Source organism: Manacus vitellinus, unplaced genomic scaffold, assembly GCF_001715985.3.
Source record: "Manacus vitellinus isolate BGI_N305 unplaced genomic scaffold, ASM171598v3 scaffold_6_pilon, whole genome shotgun sequence".
NCBI lineage: Eukaryota > Metazoa > Chordata > Aves > Passeriformes > Pipridae > Manacus > Manacus vitellinus.
The window spans coordinates 27,829,782-27,843,402 of NW_021940750.1; the positions used below are offsets into that span (position 1 = coordinate 27,829,782).

The window sequence follows — 13,621 nt, forward strand, 5'->3', positions numbered from 1 at the left end:
CCACCTGGCTACAACCTCCTTGCAGGTAGTTGTACAGAGTGATGAGGTCTCCCCTTCTCCAGGCTGAACAACCCCAGCTCCCTCAGCCTCTCCTCACAGGACTTGTGCTCAAGTCCTTTCACCAGCTTCGTTGCTCTTCTCTGGACCTGCTCAATATCCTTCCTGAACTGAGGGGCCCAGAATTGGACGCAGTACTCCAAGTGTGGCCTCACCAGTGCTGAGTACAGAGGAAGAATTCCTTCCCTGGTCCTGCTGACCACACTGTTCCTGATCCAGGCCAGGAGGCCATTGGCCTTCTTGGCCACCTGGGCACACTGCTGGCTCATGTTCAACTTCCTGTCAATCCAAACTCCCAGATCCCTTTCTGCCTGGCTGCTCTCCAGCCACTCTGTGCCCAGCCTGTAGCACTGCAGGGGGTTGTTGTGACCAAAGTGGAGGACCCGACACTTGGCCTTGTTGAACCTCATCCCATTGGAATCAGACCATCTCTCCAGGTTGTCCAGATCCCTCTGCAGAGCCCTCCCGCCTTCCATCAGATCAACACTCCTCCCCAGCTGGGTGTCATCTGCAAATTTGCTAATGGCACACTCAATCCCCTCATCCAGATCATCAATAAAGATATTAATTAGAACTGGGCTCAACACTGATCCCTGGGGGACACCACTAGTGACCGGCTGCCAACTGGATGCAGCCCCGTTCACCACCACTCTGGGCCCGGCCCTCCAACCAGTTGTAACCCAGCACAGGGTGCCCCTGTCCAAGCCGTGGGCTGCCAGCTTTTCCAGGAGTATGCTATGGGAGATGGTGTCAAAGGCTTTGCTCAAGTCCAGATAGACACATCCACAGCCTTCCCGTCATCCACCAGGCAGGTCACCTGATCATAAAAGGAGATCAGGTTGGTCAGACAGGACTTGCCCTTCCAAACCCATGCTGGCTGGGTCTGATCCCTTGTCCATCCTGTAGATGCTGAGTGATTGCACTTAGGATCATCTGCTCCATAATTAGGATGATCTGTCCATTAATTATGAAGCAGAAATCACTACTTAACCATGCTTTTCTAAGACATTAATTTTGTGACCTCTCATGTAAAATGTTCAGAAGACATGTTGGGTTTGTTTCCCAAAATTAAGTTTAGTTTCCTAAAATTAAGGCTATGCTAGAAAGGGCCATTGGGGCTTGATGCAATGTATCACATCATCAGGCATGAACATCTGTGGATTTTTCATGACCTAACTAATGGGATTTGCTGTAGACAGACCAGCATACGTGTGCAGACCAGCATGTATATGTGTCTTACTGTGAACCATTGCTCAGAAGATACATAGGGCTGTGGGAGGATCAGAGGGCAGCTGAGGGAATTTGAGAGGTGGATGGATACTTTGACTGTTAGAAACTGAAAAAAGAGATCAGAGCTTTGAGGCTAGGGGGTAAAGGAAGGACTGAACCTCATTCTGTAATCTCTTATGTATTTTTTTTCTTGGATCCAGCCCCTCTTTTGAATTTTGTTACCCTCACTGCAATACTTAAGACTAGACTGACAACTTGCCAGATTTGCAGGGCTTCACTGGAACATGTAGACAAACAGCCATGAAATTAGCTGTGATGAAGAAGAAAAAGTAGTTTGTTGGCTGAGATTACCAGTAGTTTCTGCCAGAACAGCAGGCATCTCAAGAGCCATTAGTCAGGAACAGCAGATGTGAGCTGAGGTCAGTTAGAATAATTAATCTCTGTATGCCAATTACTTACGTGCTTAGAAGTATACTTTTTGACTTACATCACTTAGAACCTTTCCTCAATAAAACCTAAACAAACATCTATGAAAGAACACCTAGTACAGACCATGTTTTTCAAAATAAAGATCCAGCACTGTAACAATTTATGGAGAGCAAATACTTTATGGTGCAAGTTTAACCAAATAAATCTGTCCCTTTTTGAGAACTGTAAACAGTAATACACTGTAAACAGTAATATAATGGCCTGGAAGTGAGTGAACTTCTAAGACTTTGACAGTGCTTTTGGGTACTGTGAGTCAAATGGAAGAGGAAAAAAACAGTGCAACCCCCATGGCCGAATTCTAAATTCTGCCTTGCAGGTACTAATGATCACCCCCTACAGTTTCCTGGCTGCAATACACTGAACAAATTTATGATGCTGAGCAAGTTACAGGGACTAGAAATGTTGTTCATCATTGTAATGCTTGGAAATACCCACAGGTTGGCGGATACTGGGACAAATCGTGTAGTGCTGTAACCCAGTTAAAAGAAGGGCTAAATCGAATCCTTTGCTTGATTCCATATAATGTGATAAACCAGTCGGTGTGGGAATGTATCATGCCAGAATGGTTGGAAGCTATAAGGACAGAAGTGCCTGACAATCAACTGAAAGAGTTTCGGGAAGTGCTGAGGTATGTAGACATAAGTTGGAATCATTCTGTTGTTGCCTATGTTGATTCTTGAGTGTTATAGCACAAGATGGTGACAAGGAATAAAAATGCCTATATGTGCAACAAACAGTAGTGAGTGAATGCTTCTGATTTGTTTTTATGACTTATATTTAGACTAAAGCACTTAAGCTTTGGGAAAGTCTTCTTTTATTGCTTCTGATATCCTCAAATCTGGTTCAAGAACCAAGTACATGGATGCTTCTTTGCTGTGAGCAAGTCACATTATTAGTGGCTTCCTGCAACATGCTGGAAGGAGCATCTTTCTCCTTCTGTCAAGTTGATGAGAAATGGTGGGGATTAGTAGAGCTTTCAGTGATATATTTATTTAGCTAATATGTTCCCCTATTGAGCTAAGAAAACACCAGAATAAGAATGGTGGCTGAGTCATAATTTCATGCCTTTAACAGTAAAACTTCTCGTTGCCTTTTAATTGATGAAGAGGCTCTGAAACTGACTCTTAAGTTCATATCTCTAGGTATTGCTGTAAACTTTTTTTTAGTGCAAGCATGGAATAGTGGACTATTGGTGAGATGAGAAATTTTCCAATTTTTACGTTGGATGTTGGAGGAGATATTGCTATCAGATGCAACTGGGCATATTAGATGTGATGTAAATTCTTAAGGTGTGTCACCAAATTCAGAGATGAACTTACACAGTCAGGACAGCTGGTATCAGCAACCTAGCAACCCTGTGGAGGGTGAAAATGCAAGCTTTCTACCAGTTTTCTGTTATGTCTCATGTGGTGTGTGCCATCATAACTCAGTGATGGTATGTTTTTGTTCTACTTTTCAGCAAAATGTTTGACACTGAACTTTGTCCTCTCCCTTTCTCCATGGAGGAGATGTTTGGCTTTATTAGCTGTCGATTCACAGGATATCCATCCTCTGTGCAAGAGCAAGCATTACTCTGGCTGCATGTAAGTGTCCTCTCTTGATGACTCATGCTGGAAGAGCTTTTAATTTTGAAAAAGAAAAGAAAAAGGAGAGTAAAAAAATGAAGCCACTTAACCACTTTTCCAGAGTTCATACAATCCTTCTGCTCTTTGCTTAGCTCCTGTGTAAGGATGGTTGGTAGACGGACCCTGAGAAGCTTTGTTACTAACCCATCATGAACAATAATCTAGTTGACAGGGTGGTGATCTAGTTGACAAGGTGGGGATCAGTCAGAGGTTGGACTTTATGATCTTGGAGGTCTTTTCCAACCTAAATAATTTTGTGATTCTGTAATAAAATAGAAGGCTGGGAATTTCTGTTACTTCTGAATGCCAGTTGTGTTTTCAGGGTCATTGAGCTGGTTGACTTTTTGGCAGCAGAATTTGTTCTGTAGATTCCAAAATTAATTCCAGACTCCAGAAACAGCTGTAGTTGTTCCTGCATATGAAGACCTGAATGAGACTAGCTCTATACCCATCAAGCTTTCTGCTGATCTGGCCCTTTTGCACTATATTTGCCCACGAAACTGGCGTTCACCCAATGTTCATATTTTAAAGCTACAGGGATAATCATGTCAGCTGAGGGCAGTGACTTGAAAAGGGGTGTAAAATTTTCCACAGCACCTTGGGATAATACCTGTACTTTTCATTATCGCTTCTTTTCTGCTGAGGCTTATTTGAATTGAGCCTCTGCAAAGACCAATTTACCTGATGACTAGCAATTTTCAGGTATACAAGGTTTTCAATTAAAGCATGATATTTTTAGAATTTTCTTGACTTAATAACATTTAATGACAAGTACAAATGAGCTCATATTTTTCTGAGTGTTGGTGACAAAATAGATTGTGAATATTCTCAGTGATTTGCAAAAAACTATCCAGTTACTATGTTGACACCTGTAGGCTACCATTGTGACTGGATTCAGAATAAATACAGGAATTCAGTTTTAAGTAGTAATAAATAAAGTAAATAGTTATTCATTCAAGTATTGGTAATCTTCTGCTTTACAGAAATATTTTTGTGGAATAACCTCACATCCCTGTATGGTTTTGTGCATAAAACTGATCTCAAGGTGCACCAAGTGGATGCCAACAAATATTTTGAAAATAACCTATTTTTTACCAGTTTTCTTTTGCTTGGATTCTAAAAGAAATCTGAACTTGCACCTCACCTCATTGAATCTCAAAATTAAATACATGGAATTTGCTGAGCTGAGGATTGTATTATAAAGATGCTTATAAAGTAGATGGTGTTTGTGATTAAACTTGAAACTTACTTTTTATTTATTGTCTATCCTCAGGTGTTGTCTGAACTTGACATTGTTGTACCTCTTCAGTTACTAATCAGCATGTTTTCTGATGGAGTTAATTCTGTAAAAGAGTTAGCAAATCAAAGAAAATCGAGAGTCAGTGAACTGGCAGGAAATCTTGCAGCTCGGAGGGTAACTGTTTCTTATCCTGCTTATTTTTTTTGCTTAGAACAGTCTTCCTAATAGAATGCAGGTGAAGGATTAAAAAGCCATCTTTCAATATGGCGGCATTTGATTGGAAACACTATAAATTTTGAAAATGGAAGAAAATTGACATAACTTCACTTAACATCGCTCTATCACATGATCAGTGTAAAGATAATACAGGTAGCAACTTGGTATCTTTTCCAACCTTTTTTGTTCTTTTCACCTTCTATTAATGACTGTCAATGGCAAGTTGTTATGGACAACTGGTCACCCAGAGTAACCTTTTGTGTTCCGGTACGAATTTGGTGGGCCCAGGTATGTTTTGGAAGAGTGATGGAACAGAATTATTTCTGTTTCCCAGAATTTTTTTCCACACCCAAGAGATGCAAAATTTGATCTGAAGTTGCCAAAGGCTTTTGGTCTGAAAGAAAATACGTACAAATCTGTAGGCATTACACATGCTTGGTCTGATGTGGCTAACTTCCCAGTAGTTTGGATGAAGTGCTTCAAGGACATCAGGAACAAGATTGCTTGGGAAGGTCAAATTCTTTAGATTTAAGGAACTACAGCATCGAGGCAGTTGATGATGCTTTACATGTGGTCTGCCTGTCTTCTGATGTAGCTCTGCAGACAGCTCTCCCACACCTAGCCCAGGATCACTTCTAAACTAAGCAGAAAAATGGACAAACTTACTCTCTGGTCTTTCAGACCATACCTGGCCTGAAAATAGACCTCATGTGTCATATACATGTGTATCTCCCTACAACACCTAGAGCTTCTCAGGTATTTTAGGTGGCCTATTGTGATGTGGGCATGAATCAGTGCAGACATACACATCTTATTACCATGGTGTCTAGTTCAATTCCAGCTACCTGTACTCTTAGTACAGCCTTAGTTAACACCCTTCTCTTGAGATGGCCTCCTTTATTAGCCTCCTGCTATTAAAATTAGTGACCATAGATCATGGACCAGATCGTTGTAACCTGATGGCTGCTTTACTGTCTGCACCAGTTTTCTGTTTGGTTTATGATGTTGAAATTCCTTCTCAGTAAGAATAATATAATGAATGTCAGCCACTTAGCTTAAGAGAATATATACATCTGTGCAGAAAATGGTTCCCATACTTCTATCATATTTTATCATTTAGTGGCATTAAGGGACGTGTATATTTTGCAAAACAGCTACAGAAGGGTAAGGCTGTCATAGTTCTTGATATTTTTTGCATTTTCATATAGAATGGGATTTCTTAAATGTCTAACAGTCATTTGGACATGTTGATTTTTTTAATATTTTCAGGTGAGCGTTGCTTCTGACCCTGGGCGCAGAGTTCAGAACAACATGCTGAGTCCTTACCCAAGCCCCTTCCAAAGCCCATTCCGGAGTCCAATACGTAGTCCTTTTCACAGCCCTTTCAAGAACTTTGGACACCCTAGTGGAAAAACAATTGATTTTGACTGTGAAGATGAAGAAATGAATCTTAACTGCTTCATTCTGATGTTTGATCTCATACTGAAGCAGGTATTTGCAGAAGAAAAACACCCACGTGGAAGGGACACTGAAGTTCTGTAGTCACTTTTGGCTCTCCTTTGGTCCTGTATTGATTCCCTTTCTGTTAAGGGATTGGCATGAAGTATAAGACATTTAAATTCCAATACAACTGTCATCTGCCTTTACCTCTATAGGAGTTATAGGTTCATGTTCAGTGAAGAGAAGTTAAATACCTCCACATTCAGGTTAGATGCTAACCTCATAATAGTGAAAGGAACTTCTTGAAGATTTCTACAGACTAGAAGCAGAGGATTCTTGATACGCTTAGATTAGATACATAATTTTTGGATAGCTAAATTTGGACATTGTGAATCCAAGGGCAAGTGCTTTAGATAACTGTCTCCAGGTAAAATTAGTGGATCTTGTGCTTGAAATTGTCTCTTTAGTTTAGCCGTTGAAGCTCGGGCCTCAACACCAGTGAAAATTTAAAATTTAATATGTTACAGTTTATCTCAAATTCTTCCCAGCACTGTAATATAAAACTAGTAGAAATGTAGGACGAGTCAGACAGTTAGGGCTCTGGCTTTTAAATAAATAATAAATCCTTATCATTTTCACTTTCTTTCAGATGGAACTCCAGGATGATGGTGTCACTTTGGGCTTAGAGAACAGCATTTCAAAAGATATAATATCCATCATAAACAATGTATTCCAGGCACCCTGGGGTGGTTCTCACACCTGTCAGAAAGATGAAAAAGCAGTTGAATGTGGTCTGTGCCAGTCCAGCATTTTGTGTTACCAACTGGGTTTTGAGCTGCTGGAACAGCTTGCTCCAAAGGAAGAAATTAGGCTTGTGGTAAGTAGAGCTGGGAAAGGGTCTGTATTATTGGTGTGCTAAAATTCCTCTTCCTCATTTTTCTCATTCCATTGTGCTTGAGGGAGCAAAACTGCACTGACCTTTGGCAGGAAGGATTCATGAGGTTAAAGCAAAGTGCCACTGAACTGTAAAATTTAAGTCTGAATTGATTCAAAGTGTGGGTACTTTGAAATGATTATTGATTTTGAGTGAATCAGTTGTCAAGTGAGCAAGCCTTAGTTGGTGCTTGACCATTGAAAATGCTGAGCATTGTTGAAAAACTGAATGTACTTCAGGTTGTGTATCCAGCTTTTCGGACATAAATCTGTACTCTTCAATCACTAGTTGTCATTAAAGTCTTCTGTAGGTTTGCAGAAGAACTAGAGCATTTCCTGTGGTGGTGATGGTTTGATGAATTTGTTTTAAGCTGTATGTCTATTATACATAACTCTTCAAACTGATAGTTGAGAAGACAGCATCATTCCGCTTATTCTGAGTGCTCATTTGCTGTGACATGTTAGTAGCAGATGTTTATTAGTATTTCCTTTTTCAGTGGAGGGCATAGTGATGCCCTTCTAAGTGTAAAAGGTTCAGGATTTCATTTGGATGTTTTTGCTAGTAGCAGGTATTGTGCATGTGGTATTCAGTAACTTGTGCTAGAGAAATCTTCTCATGCCTGGTCAGTACAGATTCTCATCTCAAAATTAGCAAGTAGTGCAGTCTTGGGTGCTGGGGTATGGTACCACTTCTAGGATCCACCCTGCAATTTACAACATAAATGTCACAATGACAACCTTTAATCCTGAGCTCCTGGCCACTGGCAGAAGTAACTACAGCCTACTCCTTTGTTCAATGTAAAAGTGGTTGAGGTAGGTCCTGCCCCTAAGCCTGTAACTCTGCAATCATGTAGGAGATGCCTTGCTCCTGTCTGTTACTCCTTTCAGGCAAGGATGACAAACTTGGTGAAACATTGGCTCCGTGACTGGATCCACCTCAGGTCCAATATGGATATGCAGTTTCTGTTAAATCCATGTCTGAAAAATAGTCTTTCTGTTGGTATGCATTTGCTGATGCAAAATATTAGATAGCAGGTGATTTGAATGCACAAGTGTACATGGAACTAAACAATGCCTCATTTGAGCTCAGCTTATCACACCAAATGTAGCTTTAACAGCAGGATATGGACAATATCAAGAAATGAATTTAACCTATTATATTCTTAAAGGAGCCCACAGATAACCTCGAAGATAGTCTTCTGTATACTAGACCTGAGTTTATTATAGGAACTGAAGGAGAAGAGGAAGACAAATCAGCACCAAAACATGGTGAAAATCCAGGAAATCACACAGAGACCACAGAAAATGCTGGTAGGTAGAGGATGAGAAGGTTGAGTATTTCCATAAGGCTTTAAAAGAAATGCTTTACTCATATAGAATACAAATTTCTGAAACAGTCTTCCAAGTCACTTTTTTATCATGCATTTAATTATTTCAACATATTAATTAAATAAGAAGGCTGTATTTAGGTTGGTAGCATGTATGACTGTCTCTCAGAAAATTGTTAAAAGAAATTTTGACTTTTTGAACATAAAATAGCAAAAACACTGCATGCCAAATTCCATGCTGTTCTAACTTTACTGACTGCAGGTTCTGTGGCTAGAATTAATATATCTTTCATCACCTCAACATTCTTTAGTTTCATTTTTTATCCACAGATAAAAGAATTTTAACATTGTCTGTAACTTATATTTTTAACAGCGATAAAAAATGACACAGAAAGAAAGTTTTGTTATCAGCAACTTCCAGTTACCTTGAAGCTCATATACACTATATTGCAGGTAACATTGATTACTTGTTTGTTTGGTTTGAATTGTTGGTGAAGTGGTGTCATTATGTTGACAGTAATAGATCTGCTTACACAGGAAATGTCAAGGTTTGAAGAACCAGACATTCTTTTTAACATGCTGAATTGTCTGAAGATCCTGTGTCTTCACGGGGAATGCCTATATATAGCAAGAAAGGACCATCCACAATTTCTTGCCTATATTCAAGATCACATGCTGATTTCAAGGTAGGTTTTTATTGCATATTTTGTCCTCATACTTTGTTGGTTCTCCAGCTATCCATTTGTTGTTAGCATCAAAGAATTTGCACGTTTAGTATGGAAAATTAACACGGGTGGTAGGGAAGCATGGAAGGGTTAAGAAACCCATTTAAGAGCTCATTGCACAGGCTAATTAAGACATTAGAAATGAAGCCAAAGTACCCTGCATTGTCCATCATGGCTACTCTGTCATGCACCATTTGTTTTGAATAATAGCATTATCTGAGACTGAGGTATATCTTCTCTGACTCTACAAAATAAAATAAAAGATGATGTAGAGACAGGTACACAGTTTGTAGGACTTTATCATTAAAACTGAGAGAACAATAGTATTACACCTTACTTTTATGAGGAAGAGGAAGTTTTTTCATTTAGAATCAGAGTGAATTGGATTGAAATCTGTGCATTTTAAGATTCTCTTTGGAGAAAGGGACTTTACAGAAAACTAGCTGAATAAACATCAGCATATAATCTTCTAAAATAGTGTGTTCAGCACCACTTACAGCTGCTCTGTATCAATTTCACTGAGCATCTCCTGAGGCTGTAAGGTTTCAGCAGATGAGAGAATCTGTTCTGAATCTAGATACCAGCAAATTGTGAACACGCAACATCTTAGTTATTCGTGGTGCCGGGGAAGTTCATGTGGCTTATGTGCTGAAGCTGGTCATGCTGAAACTCCTGATTCATAGGACAGTTTATGTTCCATGGTAGTTGCCTTGAATTAGGCAACCTCTTTTAAAATCTGAAGTGTTTCAAAGTAAGGAATATTTAAACTTGGATTTTCCAGACAAACTACTCAAGTTGAAGATTTGCAAGTAGCTCAATTTTCCTACAAGTCACTCTGTAGAATTCACATAAGTGCCTAGGATGGCTCACAAAGATTTTCATGAAAAGTGCATTACATTTAGAAGAAAGGATATAAAGGGAGTGTTTTTATAAGCAGGCTTGCTCTTTTTTGTCTTTCCAGTTTATGGGGAGTTGTGAAGTCTGAGTTCTCTCAGCTTTCTTCCCTGGCAGTCCCACTTCTTCTTCATGCACTTTCGCTTCCCCATGGAGCTGACATTTTCTGGACAATCATAAACAGCAATTTCAACAGCAAAGATTGGAAGATGAGATTTGAAGCAGGTAGGCCTGAGGAATGTACTCTATTTTCTCTTCGTTACTTCTCTGAAGAGGTAGAACTTTCTCTGCTGTAACTGAGGAGACCTATAATAGATGATGATCTTTTTGCTGCTATGGAGAGTTTTGAAGATAGTCTGTTGCAAAACTATGGCACAACAGTGCTGTAAAATAGAGGAGAACATGAAACATTTTGGGTAATAAAAACAAAATTACAACTCTTGCTAGCTATTCTTGTTGTTACTTTCTCAGCTGTGCATGTTTCTAGGAAAGTTCTATTCATCAGTACATAAAGAAGCCATTGCCTAAATGAATATGCCTCTTTTCTTTGTCTGGGTACTTGATGGCTACAGTGGAGAAGGTAGCTGTTTTGTGCAGATTTTTGGATATTCACTCTGTGACAAAAAACCACCTACTGAAGTACTCCTTAGCTCATGCATTCTGCTGTTTCCTGACTGCTGTGGAAGATGTCAACCCAGCAGTAGCTACAAGAGCTGGGTTATTACTTGACACCATAAAAAGACCAGCTTTACAGGTGGGTGCATTGTGTGGGAAAAAGTACATTCAAACAGGAAACTGGGTTTTCACCTGAAGTTCAGATGTACAGCATCACAGTCACTGCTAATACATCTTTAGGCAAGCATTATAGGTCTTGATCATTGACACAGGCACAAAATAGCCAAAGGAAATGGTACTGCCCTACCCCCAACTTAGAATCATGGAATTGTTTACATTGGAAAAGACCTTTTAAAGATCATCTAGTCCAACCATAAATACTTTGATGACTGCAGAGGATACTATTGCATTTGAAGTGGTTGTAAAAAGCTGTAAATATTTTTTATTACTTTAAAATAATTTGATATTTTTCAAATAAAAATACATTTGTAAGTCTTATGACACCCTGCTGAGCTCACAATGAGAAAATTTATTTGAGCAAAACCAAACATGGCCTTCAAAAAATTTACGTAGGCATGTCATTTTATCATGTGAGAGAGCCTGTCAATTCGAATTCTCATGATTAAAACTAAATGGATATGAGAGAGAGATAAGCAAGGTAAATAAATCTCACAGTACTCAGTTCAGTTCTAGTTCTCTGGAGAATAGAATGAATATGTATTTTGAAATGTTCAGTTTTGCTGCCTGTAAGAAGTTTTTAATATTTTCTAGTTTTATTCCATTTGGTACCTTTTCAAAATAGTTACCAGAGAATAGTTACCAGAGTTCAGTGAGACTGTACCAGTATACCACACTTCCATATTTAATGTGAGCTTTCTTCTCAAAGTTAAGTCTTGACACTAGAACCGAAATTCTAGTGCAAGTAATGTGCAGAAGAATTTTGAGGCAAAGTGCCTCTGATACACTTCACCATGTAATTTTTCTTTCTCTGTTTGGGCTTGATGATTCATTCTTTTTATAATTAAGGGCTTGATTCAGTTACCTGAATGTAAGGTTTTTCTCAAGCAGGGGTGTATGAGCAAAGTACTTTGATATTATGTACCAAATGTGCAGTAGGGCAGAACTTTGCCTGCACCTTTACATTCCTTGGAATCCTAGCAAATTCTATATTCTAAATATTATGTTCATTTATCTCCTTACTTACCTTACTTTCCTGTTGATATCAATAGCATTAGTTCTGACTTAAAGGACTTGATAGAAAAGAGGAGCTAAATCTTTATCCAATACTAATTGGCAGGAGTTGTGACCTTTCACCTCCTTTTGCTTTAAAAAATCCTGAAAAGATTTCATATCTCACTTCTCTGTTATTTTTTTTTTTGTTTCCCTCTACAGGGTCTCTGCCTCTGCCTTGATTTCCAGTTTGACACAGTAGTCAAGGACAGGCCCACAATTCTTAGTAAGCTTTTGCTACTTCATTTTTTAAAAGCAGATATTCCAGCTTTGAGCTGGGAGTTCTTTGTGAATCGCTTTGAGACCCTGTCTCTGGAAGCACAGCTTCATCTGGACTGCAACAAAGAATTCCCTTTCCCAACAAGTAAGCAGAATCCAAATCAATCTGCTCTCCTTTTATCATGTTCTGGAATTTAATCTTCCTGCAATGGTCTGAGAGACTTGTAGATATCACATGTATAAATTCTCTGAATTTAAGTAATCTTTCGGGCCAAAATAAAATAAATCAAAGTGAGGATTTTTTGACTGCCCAACTATGGATTAAGCTATACTCTGTTACACCTTTGGGCATCATGTTTTGCTCTCCCTAGCATGTGATTGCCAGCCTTGGTCGAAATGCAGTCTGGTTCTGTCATCAGCTGCAACCTGCATTAACCCACCTGTTCTGTTGTAGCTGTTCTTATGCTGTCAAGTTCACTATTTTCAAAGTCCTAAATTGTGCCTGACCCTGTTCTGTGATGGTCTGTCTAAACTCAGCCCTAGGAGCTGTATGATCCTCAAAAAAACCCCAGTGTATGTGGCACAACACAAGAGGCACATGGACTCCTGGAGCCAGTGTTCAGTTAACTATTCTTGCAGTGACAAATGTATGTAAATGTTTATCCTGTTCGTACTTGGTTTCTTGATGAGATACCATGTCTCCTTACATTCACTAGGAAGGGGCTAAAAAATAATTCATGCATGATTGTTTGGCATTTAGAGTAATTGAAAATTTCCTAACACAAGTGGTGGCCCATAAGGAAGATCTATTTCCATCTGATTTTCTTGGAGGAGGTGGGAACAGCTGTTTGAACAGCATGTGCTCCCTCAGCAGCCTAATGCCTCCTCCTACATTTCCATGGAGCCCAGTGCCTGAAAATTCCCGGGTGCTGCTGCACAGGAGAGGGGTGGAACTGCAAATGTATTTTCTTCTCCATATGTGAGTAGCTTAACCCAGTCCTGGGGACTGCTGATGTGGCCTGAGGAGGGAATCTTGACACTGTTTTCTAGCATCTCTAGCTACAAGTGTGGGGTCATATCTTTAAATATGTGTATTTGGGAGTTATTTAAATTATGCAAAAGATAATTTTTAGATTTCTTTTTAACCTTCTCTTTGCCATTTCAAAGAGTGGTGCAAAGGATGGGCTCACTGGCTTGTCACTCAGATCATTAAACTCAAGGGGTTTCAGTGCACTCTAGACGTAAGTATGGAAAAGTATTGGTGACCACATTAAGACATGCAGTGATGCTACTGGTAACACCACTGTAACTGCATAATGAACACTCACAGGTTTTTTGTTCAAATACAGGACGATAGGTGTAGGCAGGACCAGAGGTCAG

At 39.4% G+C, this 13,621-nt stretch overlaps 1 protein-coding gene across 6 annotated transcripts in view; it reads left to right on the top strand.

Annotated features, from left to right (window-relative positions):
* Positions 1 to 13,621, top strand: part of UNC79 (unc-79 homolog, NALCN channel complex subunit) — a 102,407-nt gene that overhangs the window by 25,670 nt on the left and 63,116 nt on the right. For all 6 annotated transcript variants that reach the window (XM_018082857.2, XM_018082856.3, XM_018082854.2 and 3 more), the window contains 11 exons: positions 2,214 to 2,404; positions 3,236 to 3,359; positions 4,675 to 4,815; positions 6,127 to 6,348; positions 6,947 to 7,174; positions 8,400 to 8,541; positions 8,932 to 9,011; positions 9,096 to 9,244; positions 10,245 to 10,402; positions 10,750 to 10,931; positions 12,185 to 12,386. In XM_018082857.2, the coding sequence (XP_017938346.1) occupies positions 2,214 to 2,404; positions 3,236 to 3,359; positions 4,675 to 4,815; positions 6,127 to 6,348; positions 6,947 to 7,174; positions 8,400 to 8,541; positions 8,932 to 9,011; positions 9,096 to 9,244; positions 10,245 to 10,402; positions 10,750 to 10,931; positions 12,185 to 12,386 (1,819 nt within the window). The remainder of the gene's footprint in view (positions 1 to 2,213; positions 2,405 to 3,235; positions 3,360 to 4,674; positions 4,816 to 6,126; positions 6,349 to 6,946; positions 7,175 to 8,399; positions 8,542 to 8,931; positions 9,012 to 9,095; positions 9,245 to 10,244; positions 10,403 to 10,749; positions 10,932 to 12,184; positions 12,387 to 13,621) is intronic.